The sequence below is a fragment of the Labrus mixtus genome, chromosome 17 (genome assembly GCF_963584025.1).
Source record: "Labrus mixtus chromosome 17, fLabMix1.1, whole genome shotgun sequence".
Taxonomy (NCBI): Eukaryota; Metazoa; Chordata; class Actinopteri; order Labriformes; family Labridae; genus Labrus; species Labrus mixtus.
The window spans coordinates 20,282,075-20,296,852 of record NC_083628.1 but is presented as its reverse complement, the minus strand read 5'-3'; the positions used below and the strand labels follow the sequence as shown (position 1 = coordinate 20,296,852).

At 42.2% G+C, this 14,778-nt stretch overlaps 1 protein-coding gene across 1 annotated transcript; it reads right to left on the bottom strand.

Moving 5' to 3' along the window:
* Nucleotides 1–302: 302 nt before the first annotated feature.
* Nucleotides 303–12,172, bottom strand: st8sia3 (ST8 alpha-N-acetyl-neuraminide alpha-2,8-sialyltransferase 3). The gene is made up of 4 exons (XM_061061766.1): nucleotides 11,720–12,172; nucleotides 4,808–4,927; nucleotides 2,824–3,381; nucleotides 303–1,681 (listed from the first exon to the last, which is right to left on the bottom strand). Exons 1-4 carry the CDS (start codon nucleotides 11,971–11,973, stop codon nucleotides 1,399–1,401), a joined length of 1,215 nt encoding a protein of 404 aa, XP_060917749.1. The 5' UTR covers nucleotides 11,974–12,172; the 3' UTR covers nucleotides 303–1,398.
* Nucleotides 12,173–14,778: the final 2,606 nt, after the last annotated feature.

The following is a 14,778-nucleotide window of genomic DNA, read 5'->3' as shown; positions in this document are numbered from 1 at the left end:
ATTAGTGATTGATTAAAGGTTACAGAAGAGGGTGATGCCAAGATGTGACAATAAGATAAGTCTTAGTTAAAAATCATGTAAAAATAATGAAAAACAACACTGCTGTCTTCCAGTGCAGTAAGACCAGATGAACTACTTTAAAGAAAATGGAATGGTCTCTGTTGGTGGTGGTTGTGTTTCTTGAAATAATGGGTCAACACATCACGTTTTGAGGCTTATCAAATGCTCAAATGCCATAATGAATTTGGGAGAACATTTTAAAACACTTGAAAGGTATCATTCTCTCTGAAATTGAATGTACTAGTACTATGTGATTTTGCATATATGATAGACTAGTGGCTCTCTTTCCTAAGTTGTCAAATACCATTGTTTTGGTGCCAGTTTAGCTCAGTCGGTAGGGCAGGCGTATCATATACAGAGGCTTCATTTTTTTGACACTGCAGCCACAGGGTTGACTCTTGACCTTGGCCTTTTGTTAGTCTATCCCACTCTCTCCCAGCTGCCCTATCAGTAGAGGGAAAAAAAGCCACACACAAAAAAAGAAGAAAAATTCAACATTTTGTCATACCTAAAAGCTATCTTTCAGCAACTGCATGAAAAGTTTTGAGCTTTCTACTACCTCCAGTGACACTGTCAATGTTAGAGACTGAAGAGCAGCTCTGGACCTCCAGCAGAAAAGAAGCCAGGTGATATAGACTGTTGATGTAAAGGATAATGGATGGGTCAAACAACTCAAGAATCCCCCCAAGAGCCGTGATGCCATGTGATTCCTTAACTTAACCAACTATTATTGTGCCCAAACCATACCAAATTAAATGAAACCAACCACATTACATCAACCACGTCTTAGAAAGAGCAAAGACACAACTTAAAACAGAAGCTCAATTGTTAATCTATGAGTTGCCAAATGGTGACTTGACGGCCCCTGGATGGGATTGTTGGATAGGAAGTTGGATCTACGCAGTAAGTTGCCGAATAATATTGCATTGAAATTCAGAAACCATTGAGCCTCGTTAAATAGTGCTGCTTTGCAGCTATGGTGCCAAGAGTGCTGAGTGAACAAACCAGCATGAAGCGATGTAAAGTTCTGATATTTTGCTAAGGAGCAACACTGCCCAAAAGTCCAAAGACCTATTTCCCAGCAGTCCCCTTCTTCTTTAGATTCTTGAACCATAGAAAATAAATAGACTCCACATTTCCTTGATTTGTTGTGATTCATACAAACTGTTTCGTCTTGAGCACAACACTTGGGTCTGAAAACAGTTCAAGAACTCATTGCGTCAACTCAGCATTACCGTCAAGTTTTAGTATTTGGCACACATGAATCCTCCTTCGTCTGGCCCTCAGAGGAGCTCCAGGTAAGTTTAATGAAGCCATGTACCTGCTGCAGTTTCACACCTAAGCGCAGTGTGAGAGCGACAGCTTCAGCAGTCCCTCCGTGTGCATCTTATAGAGGAGTTTGAACTCAGCAGGCAGCTGGTGGGACTCCTGCCACTTGGTGGTGAACTTGGTGCCCTTCTTGTCGTAGTAGTGGTACGGCAGCTCCTTTCCCGTGTTGGGGTCCCAGCCGAAGGGCCAGAAGCCGTACAGGTGGATCTGGTTGCACATGGAGGACGCCAGCGTGTACATCAGGATGCCGGTGCTCAGGCGCTTCGGAGAAAGCTGTTTGGTTTTCCAGTAGCTGTTGAGAAAACGAGAAACTATTTTACAAAAGCCTGTGTTTATTACAGCCTTAAAGCTTGGTATGACATAACTCTGTAGTTGTAAGCTACTGATGAAAGTAGTATTGTGGTATCATAGAACTTGCTGATTTAATGTGTTAGCTTTGAATCTACAGTTTTCATTTTATTATGATGTTTTGCCAAGCAATAACAAAACATCATTAAATACCTGCTCTGATTGACACCTGAAAACTGAATTCCAAAAAAGAACAGAGCATTCTTGGAACTTGTTCAGAAATAATGGACATTAAACTGTTCGGGAAGGCAATGACTTACAATGGTTTAATAAAAAAATAAACTAAATCTGACCAATGATGATGCTTTTATCAAACAGCTCTTCAAACACCGAGAGGTAACTCTTCAAACTGGCCTCAACAAAAGCATATTGGAGAGTCCTCGAGGTGCTGAAAGCCACCTGAGCTGCTGAAACGTGATAATTCTTCTGGAGCAGGTAGTTTTAATGGGATTGGTGAAGATTAGGCTACTGTACGAGCTGCCTATTCTGCTGCTACAACACTAAGCACCAGACTTAAATCCCTCTCCTCACACACTGTTACAGCTCTGTGCCATACCTTTCACTAAATAGCTGTTTCCTTATAATCCGGCTTTGGAGCTTTAATCTCTCCTGGCCATTTGGAGCACAGCTCAATACAATACAACCACACGCTAGTTACCACAAACAGGGCAAAGACACACTGGCACACCTTGAAGCATAGAAAAATACAAAAATAAAAATAGACAGGTGGACAGAAAATCACTGCAACATGTGTCCAATCAACCAGACGTGCATCTTTTCTAATCTTGTCATGCACAGTTATTTTTTTAATGAAAAATCTCATCCCGCTGCATCTTAACAGTCAAACATTTCACTCCTAGGGAATCTTTACCACAGAAAAGGTACATAAAGACACTTACAGTCAGAATGTTGTAAATTGATTTCTCAGACAATAACCCACTGGCAGAGGCAAAAGGCATTCAACATTTTTATATAGAAATATTCAAGCTCTTTGCTAATGATCTTGTTTTTTTCAGTAGGTCATATAGAGAGCAAAAACCTCCTCACATGAGCTTTAATATACTGCAGTGTTTCAGTGTGACTTACCTGTTGATGTACTGCATGATGTTTCCAGGCCAAGCCAGCTGGACCTTCAGCTGACCTCGATGCTCCACGAAAAAGTCGACCAGCGTCCTCGTCACCGTGGCTGACGTGTGGAAGAAGAACGCTGGGATCCACAGGATGGCTCCGTCCAGCCTCTTCAGGCTCAGGAAGAAGTTGTTCCTGTCCTGCACAGTCAGCAGATTGTTGTAGTATTTCTCCAGGATGCTGGGGTTAAATGTCGTCATGTTCGTCTGCCGCCCTACGTCCTTCTTAAAGACCTCTGTCGGTGCAAAGTTGCAGCGAAAGACATAGTCAAACTTCTCTATCTGGGGGCCACAGCGCGAGCCGGTGAGGATGCCGCTGTTTCCGATCACGGCACAGACATTGTAGTGCTTGTTGAGGATCGGCGAGACCTCAGGGAGCAACGAGCGGAAGTTCTCACCGATAGAGAAGACGTACTTGTGGCTGGAGTAGTCGTAATGCATCAGCTGTCCGATTCGGACTGATTTTTTTGTCAGTGTGAAGTTGTGAGGGATGTCGATGTACTGAGCGATCTCCTTTCTGCAAGAAAACAAGGACATGTTTTGTTCATCTGTGCATCCAAACTATCAGCAGTCGCAAGTCAGATTATTTGGATCTCTGAATCAACAGCAAAGTGCATCACTTTGGTTTTCTCTGCAGAGCCTCAACAGCTGGTAAAGTGGACACAACAAAATGTAATTGTGATAATGGAGAACAGTAGATCACAGAAAATCCTGTGGGAGGTTTAAGCCTCGCACAATACAGATCTGATGATGAACACATTAAATACCAGCTCAGCATTTTAATCCTTCAGAACGATAATCACGATGACAATGATTTATGTATTGTATATTATTCTCAATATGCATTAAACATGATCAGTGTGCAGATGAATGTTTTATAGTTGATCGAGGAGCAGGATGTTAATGCAAAACAGTTGTAGCAATTTAAACATTCAAGTTTATCTGAACGTGATCTAAACACTCTGACATGACAACGATGAGTCGTGACTCTCTTTAGACTTGAGTCTTGCAAGAAAAAATATCTATTAGGCTTATTTAAAGCATACAGATAATGTTACCATGTTGGATGTCCACACTAAACCTTGGAAAAGTTTTTTTTTAACACAACATACACGGTTGTTGGCATAATCCCTTGAAGTGGTTTCCTGCTGCTGTGAACGAGATGTTACGGGAACTTCACAACGAGACTTGGCCTGAACCTGACGAGAACAAAGCATGGAGCTAAGTTGAAGTGTCCACTCCGGCAGCTCTTTCAGTGACACGCCCACCCTGAAGTTTACTCAAATTCCCGGCGACTGCAAATAGAGCTGGCCGATCAGCCAGACAGCAGATGAAATTAACCGTTTTGATGCCAGTGTAAGATAAATAAGGAGGTTTTTGAGCTACACATCTCACAATGCTATTCTATAGATGTCCCAGACTGACATAATAAATGGTGAAAATGAGATTAATAGATCCCCTTTAAGTCTCAAGTTTAGACCTAAAGCAATATAAAAGTTCTCATTGAAAGCTGCTTCTGTTTTTATTGCTGTGACTTTGTTGAATTGGTTTTAAGATGAAGAAGTCATAATTGAAGCATTTTAACCAACGGGCCTCGCTTTGGCAACAGTTATTAGCACGAGAAGCTTTATTTCAGGACTGGCAAAGAAGTCCACAGTTACCCAGAACTTCCACCAGATAGATGAGTCAGCTCTGCTCCAGCACAGTTCTGTGCTCCGTCAACACCCAGAGTGTGAGATAATACAATGTATGTGGTATAAAGACGGCTCAGGACTGTCGGAGCTGAGACTCAGCGCTTCAGAGCCAGTGGAAACACACATTGAATAAAGTAAAAACCTATCAGCTCCACCGCCATGGCGGACCAGAGATGGACAGAACACGCATTTGGAGGAATTTCTCAGTTACAGAGGGGCGGTGTGTGTTCATGTTTTAGTGTGACCTACTTGAGCTTTATGAAAGCAGTGCTGTTGTAGCTCCATTTGGAGGAGTTCTGCAGGTCCTCACTGAGGGAGTTGGTCAGAGGGCTGAATCCTGGATCCAGATACTTCATGGCCAGCTGGGAGCTAAAAACAGATGAGGAAGAAGAGGAGGAGGAGATAGAAACATGGAAGTTAACTCAGTCTTTTCATGTCAGGAGGAGGTCACCTTAAACCACATGACCTTCAAAATGTTTAGAGGAGAATTTAATCCCTTTTATAACAGTTTTGGTTTTCTTGTTGTTCAATAGATAAAGAAACCTAATTTTCACAAAATGTTGCACAAACTAAAAAGTACCCTAAACTAATATAGCTATATAGAAAATATAAGTCATCCTAAGGATGTTTTCACACCTTTAGTTTGTTTGCTCTGGTCTGATCCATGGACCAATTTGTTAAATATTTGCTGAATTACCTCAAGTTTGGTCCAGCTTCACACAGGGACATTTACAAACAGAACGTTATGTGTGGTGCGCAAGGAAAGTTATCTCTGAACCAAACAGTTCAGGTGTGAAAAAGCCCTTAGTAATGTTTTTAAAAGCTGAGGCTTGGACGATCTTAGCAGAACAAAAGGAGTACTGACATTTGGTTTTTATCCTTCATTACCGCCCTCTGCTCAGAGCCGAAGTGCCTCCTAAAGAAGCTGATTGAAAGTGTGCAAGTGTTTAAGCAGCCATTCAGCAAACTTAAGAATATCTTTTGTTCCTGTAGGGAACCAGCAGCAGTGAAAAACAGATCCAGCATCATTCATCATTTACAGCATCAGCTCAGTGTTAACTTTGACTTTCAGCCTCTTGATTTGTGTTGGATTGAAAAAAAAATTAAATCCACTCATTGTGGTGTATGCAAAAGAGCAGATAGGCCAAACTGTTGCAGAGATTCTGTCCATCTTAGCAAGTAATTCATTGTTCATCTGGGACTCTTTGGAATATGAAATATTTATCCTTCAAATACACCTGGTTTCATTTAACATCATCACCTTTGAAAGATGGTTTTAAGGCTCTCCTTGTTTCAAAATGAAGCCTTGTTTGGTGCATTTCATTTAAATTGTGTGAGAAAGACGTCACCATGTTTCATTTTAATACGAAGGAGGTCGAAGTACTTGTTAAGATGAACACCTTCTTTTCTTTTTTTTGCAGTGCAAAAAGCCTCAACGCTACCAGCAATGATAAACAAGACTTAGCAATTAACCACATCGCCCTCTTTAATCCTTTGATAGCTTTTTTATATACACCTGATTTATCTTTGTATGGAAACCTTGATATTTTTAACACATTTGAAGTCTTCTTTGACTTCATCTTTCTATAAAATCTAAGCTTTTCAGTGTCAAAAAATAAGCACTTTGAGTGCGCTTCATTGGACAAGGTGTAGTTGCCCTGAAGAATTAGGTTGCAGCCATGAGATGGGGTCAAAACCTCAGCGAAACGGTTCATATCCATGAACCATGAAACCGGGCCATCGACCAAATTGTAGTAGGTTTTTACCGATCCATGCCTCCGCAGACCGATTCACATCTCATGGCTGCCAACTGAAGCAATCCACTTGCTAACTCAGCGTCATTTAGAGCCAAAACATGTGAGCACACGTATGGTCCAGGTTTAAAAAAACAACAAAACAAAAAAACTTTACAGGAACCCTTATCTTCTGCCTGAGACTAAACATTGAAATGTCAAGGTTTCAGTCAGACTCTGCTGTGGCAGACACAACTGGTCAAATAGTATTTAAAAGATCTACATTTCAAGATCAACCAATTCAGGGGAGTTTAGTGCATCAGGGCAGATCTGACAGACACAAAGATGTGATCACAGAAAACATACGAGATCATTCAGACATTCTGTAAACCAAACTGTCCTGAATGTGAAACCCCACCGTTATGATGCCCAGTCAGTCTGCAGCAGAAACAAGTGTTTGTACTGTTGGACCTGGATCTGAGGGAAGTCAGACCTCAAGCAGATTTATTCTGTTTCTTGCAGCATCTGCAATCTTTGTACAGAAAGGCTCAGTCCGAGAGGAGCAATGCTGAGTCAGGATCAGCATGAAGTTACTACTGATCAGAAGAATACTTTGAAGTTGAGAACATTTCAGAAATGATCAAGACATCTCTCCTTCTTTTAGATTTCTGTAGAGATGTTGGACATCTGTAGCCATCTCGTGCTGATCCTGACAGCCAATATGCAAACACGTTATTATCTTGCGTGCAAAAGATAATAACTCAGATTAAGATTTAAAAAAAATACTTTTGTGGTTTTTATGGCTCAATACGACTTTGTATTCCCAAATATGTAGATGACATATTTCAAGCAGTAGGAATCAAAATGAAACAGAATAACTTGATAATTCGTGGTGATTTCATATTGAAATACTAGTTGTGACTTGATTTTTTTTACAGCAGGTATTCTTTTTTTCAAAACAACGCTGCACCATCCAAAGAAAAATTCCAAGGCAAATATAGGCTGTTGGTAAAGAAAGAAACAGATGAAGCAGGGTCTGCTTATAGCTCAAGACAAAAATGTTGTGCTGCCAGAAAAAGTGCCTCTCAACAGCAGCAAATGCTCAACAGAAAGAAGCAAGCTGTTTTGTTTGTTGCTGGAAAGAAAGGTAAAGCTCAAACTGTAATATTAGAAAAACAAATATTAAAATAATGCAAAAAGCAAAGACAGTAATATTTGTAGTTAAACATCAGCACTTTGTATTCACCTCAGGTCGGGTTTGCGAGGCGGCCTCTCGCTGCAGGAAGAGGAGCGTACACAAAGACAGAACAATGAACTCTTTTCTTGACATGACATAAAAAGAGACTCTATGAAGATCTAACATGTTCAGTTAAAGGGAAAGTCTCATACTCTTACTCTTTAACAGTATTATAGTAACATTGCTGCCCTTTGAATTGCTGTATTGTGTAAAATGGTGCATTTGAGTTGTGCAGCAGTTTGTAAAACCAAGCGCAGTGCTCACTAAATATGAAGATAGATGCTTTGGAAATTGTCCTCGGAATTATCGGGGGGCTTGAAGACGTCTCGTGGATTTCTTGGTTTCATATCGGGGAACCCTGCCCTGATTTATCCTGGGTTTACTCCAACATACGTTTACCTCATGATATGAAACCTTTCCCATGTTTAGTATGGACATCCAGCATTGAAATATGCCAACTTTAAGTCAAAATTGTACTGCCAATACTACATATACTCATACTTAGCTTGAGCTGAACTTTGTGTGCTAATGTGTGACTGTTAGCATGCAAACATGTGCCACTAAACCAGCAACTACCGTGTCTTTAGGGTTAAATCACTGTTTTTATCCATGGAGTTTGACAGCTTTGACAAGGGAAATATGAGAAGCTGTTCCTCCCCTGAAAAAGAGGAACTTTAGTTTCATTACAAAATCTATTTCTGTGGGGATTTGTTGTTGTCAGACATGACAATCTTTTCCTGTCAGTGTTCAACTTTGATCAGGCTTTCTTTCATTAAAGTGATTACAGTCCGTCTTGTGGCTGCCAGATGATGCAATCTTTCGGAGTATAACCAAAACTTTTTTTACCATTACTATTGTAGACTCCAACATATGTAAAAACTAGAGCCAGGGTTTAAAAATACCCAACTTAACTTATTTCTTTCCGATTCTCAAACAGTGTTGCTGCACAACCATGCAGTGTGCAGAGCCAACACACCACCGTCATGGAAATCTAATCTTCAGAGTCCAGCGGAAACTTTGTTCTAACGGTGGTACTTGCAGATGGGTCAGGGGATCATCAAGTTACTTGGGCTATTATCTTTTAAAGGTCACATATTCTCCTCCTTTTCAACCAGTGTAAATAAGTCTCAGAGCTCCTCAAAACATGTGTGTGAAGTTTCTAAATCCACTCTGATCCTGTATTTGATCATGTCTATAAACCCCTCTATTTCAGCCCTGCTCAGAACAGGCTGTTTCTGTGTCTGTACCTTTAAATATGTAAATGAGCTGTGTCTGACCACGCCCCCTCCCTGGAAGGGCTTGGGTGTCTCGGGCTTTCTCGCTCCATGTTCTATTGTTTACGGTGAGAAGGCAGACTCAGAGGGCAGAACAAACACCTAGCTGTGGGAGTGTCACCCACCTGGGGAGGGGCTACTGCCCTTTGTGATGTCATTAAAGGATAATCTCCAAATGGCCTGTTTGAGCACACATTTTCTGAAAAAGGAGCAGGAAAAAGACGGAGAGGATGGACTTTTCTAATCATTGGGGGGTTTGTAGACAGACTAGAGACACATATTAGTGTTAGGAAACTGGTTAAGTGCATTTTTCATTATATACAACCTTTAAATGTAATATAATAGTTTTTCAGAGTGCAGATAACTTTACAGTTGTTACTTCCTTATTTCCACTGGCTGCAGGACATGCAGAACACAACAGAAACTACCTCACACAATGTCCCAACACAACGGAGGACTTGCATAGCCGTCCACCAACAGAGTGTTTTCTCTAAAAAGGCTTCTCTTCTCTCCTTCACATCTAACTCATTCCGTGCACAACCTTGGCCTCAGGTGACAGGGAGGCGAGGAGGAAAATGATTACAGGCAGGTTGAAAATGAATGCAGCTCTCACACAGTAAATCAGAGCCAAGGACGGCTTCGCTGGCCTCCAGAACCTTCCTCAGAATGAGACTGGTTAAGCATCACACTCACACCTGACGGAGCCCGCTGGATAACAAAGATTTACTGAATGATTTTCCATGCAGCTGAACTGCAGGAGCCCAACTCAAACCTGACAAAAACTATCACTGGGCTCTCCTCATGCCAGCGGATATACTGTTTGGACTGGAAACAGGTGCAGGGAAAAAAACATATAGCTGTTTCCCATAAAAGAACACTTATAGAGCATCCTGTTGAGGTAGAGATATAATCCCAGCCAGCTAAAAAAAATGTGAATTCCAATTTCTCTTGTATTGATCAGTGCAACTTCTGTTTCATAATGCGCAAAGACAAGCTGTACTTTGGTTCATTAGTGGCATTTGGCCAGGAGGGTGCTCTTTGCAGCTGTTGTGACCGTCCACTTCAGATGCCACCTCAAGCAGATTGTCCCATCACAGGGTCTTCTCTGTTTCAGTGCACTGATGAGCTGCTAAACAGGTCACAGGAGCGACCTATAGTGTCACTCTGTTAGCATGTTAGCATGTTAGCATGTGGCAGCTTGCTAACAATCAACTGTTGGATGACAGAAAAACATCAGTCTTCGTTAATCTGTAGGGCTGAAATCAGGTAAAAGTGCTAAAGTCAATTAACAAAAAATGCAGACTGCACTGGCATTAGTTAATTTGAAAGAGTTTGGTTATGTTAGCATGTTCAGAAATGACCTGCATGTATGTTCCCGTAGAGATGTATGTGACTTCCAGGATTTTGGAGCCAGCTTTAAGTGGACACTCAAAGATCTGCAGTGTTTTAAACTTCCTTATTAGCTTCATTTTCCACATGAGAGGTTGCCGTTTGTATTTCCGTTGCATCATTTAAGTTTAAATATGTTGATGTTAATCTTTTAAACAAAACACTTCTAATTGTGCCTTAAAGAACTCCATGGGAATATTTCAATGAACTGAATTAGTGAGAGAGCTGTGATTGGACGAGATGACCTAGTTCACAGCTGGATTAAGTGACAGATGCTTTACTTTCCATTAGGCTGATACACACTCACACTGACATGTACTACTTATAAACCAGTTCATCAAAGCAAAGATGTGTTCTCATTAAAGAAAAATAAACAATCAGTGTCCTCCAAGACTGAAATGAGAGACTGGAAGGAGGCAAGAATTGATTCCAGATTTATTCTAGAAAAACGTTAACAGAATCTGATGACACATTTTAATTAGGTTTATCAGATTCTTCTACCTGTGAATGAAAACGCTTTGCAGAGGCAGCAACTGTAAACTTCATTTCACACTAAATGAAATATCAGTGGCTATTTTGGTGTTTTTGGTTTTTACTGCGAGGGACTTTCGTTTTGCGTGCATTTGAGCGCAGCATGTGGACAAACCTAAACGTCTTCTTGCTTTGCTGATCTTGTTTTGTACATGTGTAAACATTGTTGCTCTCTGTTAACAGTCACACATATCACTCACTGTATGAATTATTTTTTGACCAGGATGGAGGATGTGTTTATTGCACAAACATATTTTATCCAGCCAGGGCCCTTATTTATAAGATCCTTTTAAAAAAAAAACTATTTAAAGTTGTCTTCATGCCAAGGTATTATCGAAAGAAATCATTCACAATTCTTTAAATCTGGGCTTTGCACGTTAATCTTATTCTGCTTTATTACATTGGGGAGGGTTGGATTCACACTTTAGTCCAGGTATCTTTATGCTAGCCTGAATCACGTGATCCACTGTAGCTCAAACCAAAACAAGCCACAGACCTGAGTGCACTGTTTTCAAACAGGTGTGTTTAAAATTATGTAATGATGCATGTTGATATATAAATACAGTTTGGTTGGGAATAAAACATTCTGATGGTGATTAACACAATGAAATGAATAATAACATGCTGCAGTAAACCACAGCGTCGGTCTGTGGGCTGCCAGGCCTGAAACAGCGGAGAGGCCTTCATCTGAGTGTGAGGCTCTGATAGGCTAAGAAGATAAAGTTGGTGCATCTTTCTTATTATTACTCTCTCTTTCAGCACACACTGAGAAAGGTTGAAGGCCTAACTCTAACAACACTCAGAGACAAACATTTAAAACATAAACACTAAAGACGTGTTGCATTGGAAAGCTTATAAACACTGCATCATCTCAGATTTTACCCTGTCAGCATGAACAGACTGCACCTGGTACAGCTAGAAATAAAAGCCTCCGCTGATGTGATGCACACCCACACTCAGCAGATGTCTGCAGCTCTGCAGCCCGGCCTGCACTCACCGAAACCCCGCATGGAACATGGACAGCCTGGATCCTCCATTAGGTCCGTATCTGGGGGTGCTGAGCAGGAAGTCCTTCTTGATGGACACGTAGCTGATGAGCGACAGGATGAGCAGCGCCACGCTGAACATGACAAGCCCCAGCGCGCTGACTATCCGCACCATCCTGCGTCTCTGCGGGAACCAGCCCCCCCGGACCAGAGGATCAGAGCTGGGCCAGGACGAGGAGACAGCGAGCACCCAGGTGCACCGCATCCGCAGCAGAGCGAGGGCGTAGACGCGGAAAGGACGGTGCACGCTTCACGTAGATATCAGAGTCCATGTGGAGAGGAGGAGCACAAGAGGTGGCGCGGCAACGGAGACGCATTGGCGGCAGAGAGGGACGCATAGATTCAAAAGGCCGGACATACAGAAAAGGAGGCTCGAATCGTGGAGTGATTGACGCCACTTACAGACGACAGGAATGCAGAACAGTCCGTGAAGGGATAAGGACAAGGAGGCCGCTCTTCACATCCTGGATCCAAAAGCTAAATATGAGCTAAGGACGTAGCAACGCGCCTGCGGATGAAAAGGCGCAGGAAGCACAAGCGTGACGCATCGACAGCTCATGCATCACAGGATGGAGAGCGGAGGTGGGAGGAGGAGGAGGAGGAGGAGGAGGAGGAGGAGGAGGCTTGGAGGTGTTTCTGCAGGCGTACAGGGTTAGCACACAGCCGGTGTCAGATCCTGAAGGCGGTGAAATGAAGCGAAGACGTCCTGCAGGGAGAAGATGGAGGCTGCGGGAGGATGCTGCTGCCTCTCTTCATCTGCATCCTCCTCTCACTCTCTCTCTCTCTCTCTCTCTCTCTCTCTCTCTCTCTCTCTCTCCCCTCCTCCTCCTCCACCTCCTCTGCCTGGCTGTTTGTTTAATTAAACCGGATTGTCGCTTTAAGGAGACGCAGCTCTTGTAGGCTATCTCTGTAATCAGATCAACATCAGCAGCAACCGAGGCAGAGAGAAGGGGTCCTGATGGAGGCAGAGAGAAGGGGTCCTGCTGCTAAGGGAACATACAGTGTGTACTCAAACATCTTGAAAACATGAGAAGATATGAAAACATATAGGCTATAAAAAAAAGTCTGCTGCCTCTGCCAAATATGTTTTCTTGAGGAAATATCTCCATGGAAACTGTTTCTATGACTCAGTGTGAGTCAATGTGTGTAAAAAAAAACATAGGCATATGGTTTATCTTGTGTTTAGGCCCACGTATCAGATGTTTTTTTAAATAGCCTACTGCCTTATAAATCAAAGAATATAGGCTATCACTCTAAAAAATACAGTGTAAGAGTTTATACAATGTGAAAATAAGCTTGACACTGGGTCCAATCATCTTATTGGAACTGGGTTAAGTTAACCAGTATGGCCTCTGTGCACTATTGATCCCATACTGGATCACTTTTTCAACCAGGTGTTTTTTTATGTGTCCAATTTGAATAACTTTAAGTCAAAGCAACATTTTGTAGGAATTCAGTTTGATGCACTTCGATGCCCACTGAAGGTCTCTGAGTTCAACTGCACTGGCGTTAAACACACACACACACACACACACACACACACACACACACACACACACACTGTACTGACACAGCCAGCCCAGCCAGCTAGGTGTCGGACTTCCAGCCTACTGTTTCACCAAGATCTCGCCAACCTCTAGAATCCTGTCCAGTATAGAATCCAGCCTGATTTCTTCCCCGGTCACTCTTTCTATAGGCCTACCTCTTCTTACCTTCATATGTCATCACCCTCTTCCTCTTAGCCTCAGCCATCGTATCAAACATTACCGAGATGTGCTGACTGGCTTCTTTTTAGCTGAAGGCTACTGTGGGAACTTGTGTTGTAGGGCTGTATATGTTGCCTACCTCCCGTGAGAGAACTGCGACCCGCTGCCAAAATTACAAAGTGTTGAAAGCATGTGACCGGGGTGATCTGTGGAAATGGTGTAGCAGCATTTTCCATGTTATTGTACTGTTAGATGGACTTTGAAATTACAATTTTAAAGTGGAAAAGTTCCATATCGTTGCTTTAAATCACTCCTACACTTGATGGTTCGGCAGTGGGTAAGCAGTGAGCACTCACTCACATGCTGAGCAGAAATGTGCTTCAATAGCTGAGTGGATGTGGAGATCAGGATTGGGCTCTTTAAGCATAACTTCCCAGAAGATCACATGTTCACTGTACTTACCGGTGCAGTTAGTGCTGGGCTGTGTAAGCAGTGTAAATCCATTGTTATCGATGGTATTTTTACAGGTAGTTTTGCAATTCTAGGACGTAATCCACACCTAATCCCTGTGTTATAGGATTACACATGTATGGATTCAACATGGCGAATAAAAAGGCAACATAAATATGTCAATGATTTTAAGATGTTGTGTTTTTTTTTGAAACAGAAACAGACTGACAACAAGACATCCTATAGAAACATAAAGACTCCACACAGACAGACAGACAGGCTGCTATAGGAGCTGGCATTTCAACACTGACCTTTCTCAGGTCTTAAAGGCCTGACAGAGCCTTACACACACACACACACACACACACACACACACAACAGACACAGACAAGGGGGGGTCTTAAGGCTTTGTAAAGCTGTCAAACAGACACCGATTAAGATCCTTAAGCTTCAAATGAAATGCCTCTTTTACTGGAGAAGGTGTAAAAAAAAAAGAGAGAGAGAGAGTGAAACACCAAAGCAGACAATAGAAAAGAGCAGCAAAGTTAGAGGAGAGGGTTTGGGAATCTCTTCAATTAATGAACGAGACGAGGGAACAGAAGGAGTCAGGGTGAGATATGTGACTGTAACAGAAGAAGCAGTGAAATGATCCGGAGAGGATAGAGAGAGAGAGCGAGACAGAGAGAGAGAGAGAGCGAAGACGAGGAGAGATCCAGGATGAAGATATCTGCGTATCAGCTCGATAAACAGGCCATCAGGATTTATGTTTTCCCTACAGAGCGGCCGACTCTGTAATGATGCTTCCTCATCCCTCTGAGCCCCGAAGAGTCACCAGCTGTCACTGTTTCACACGC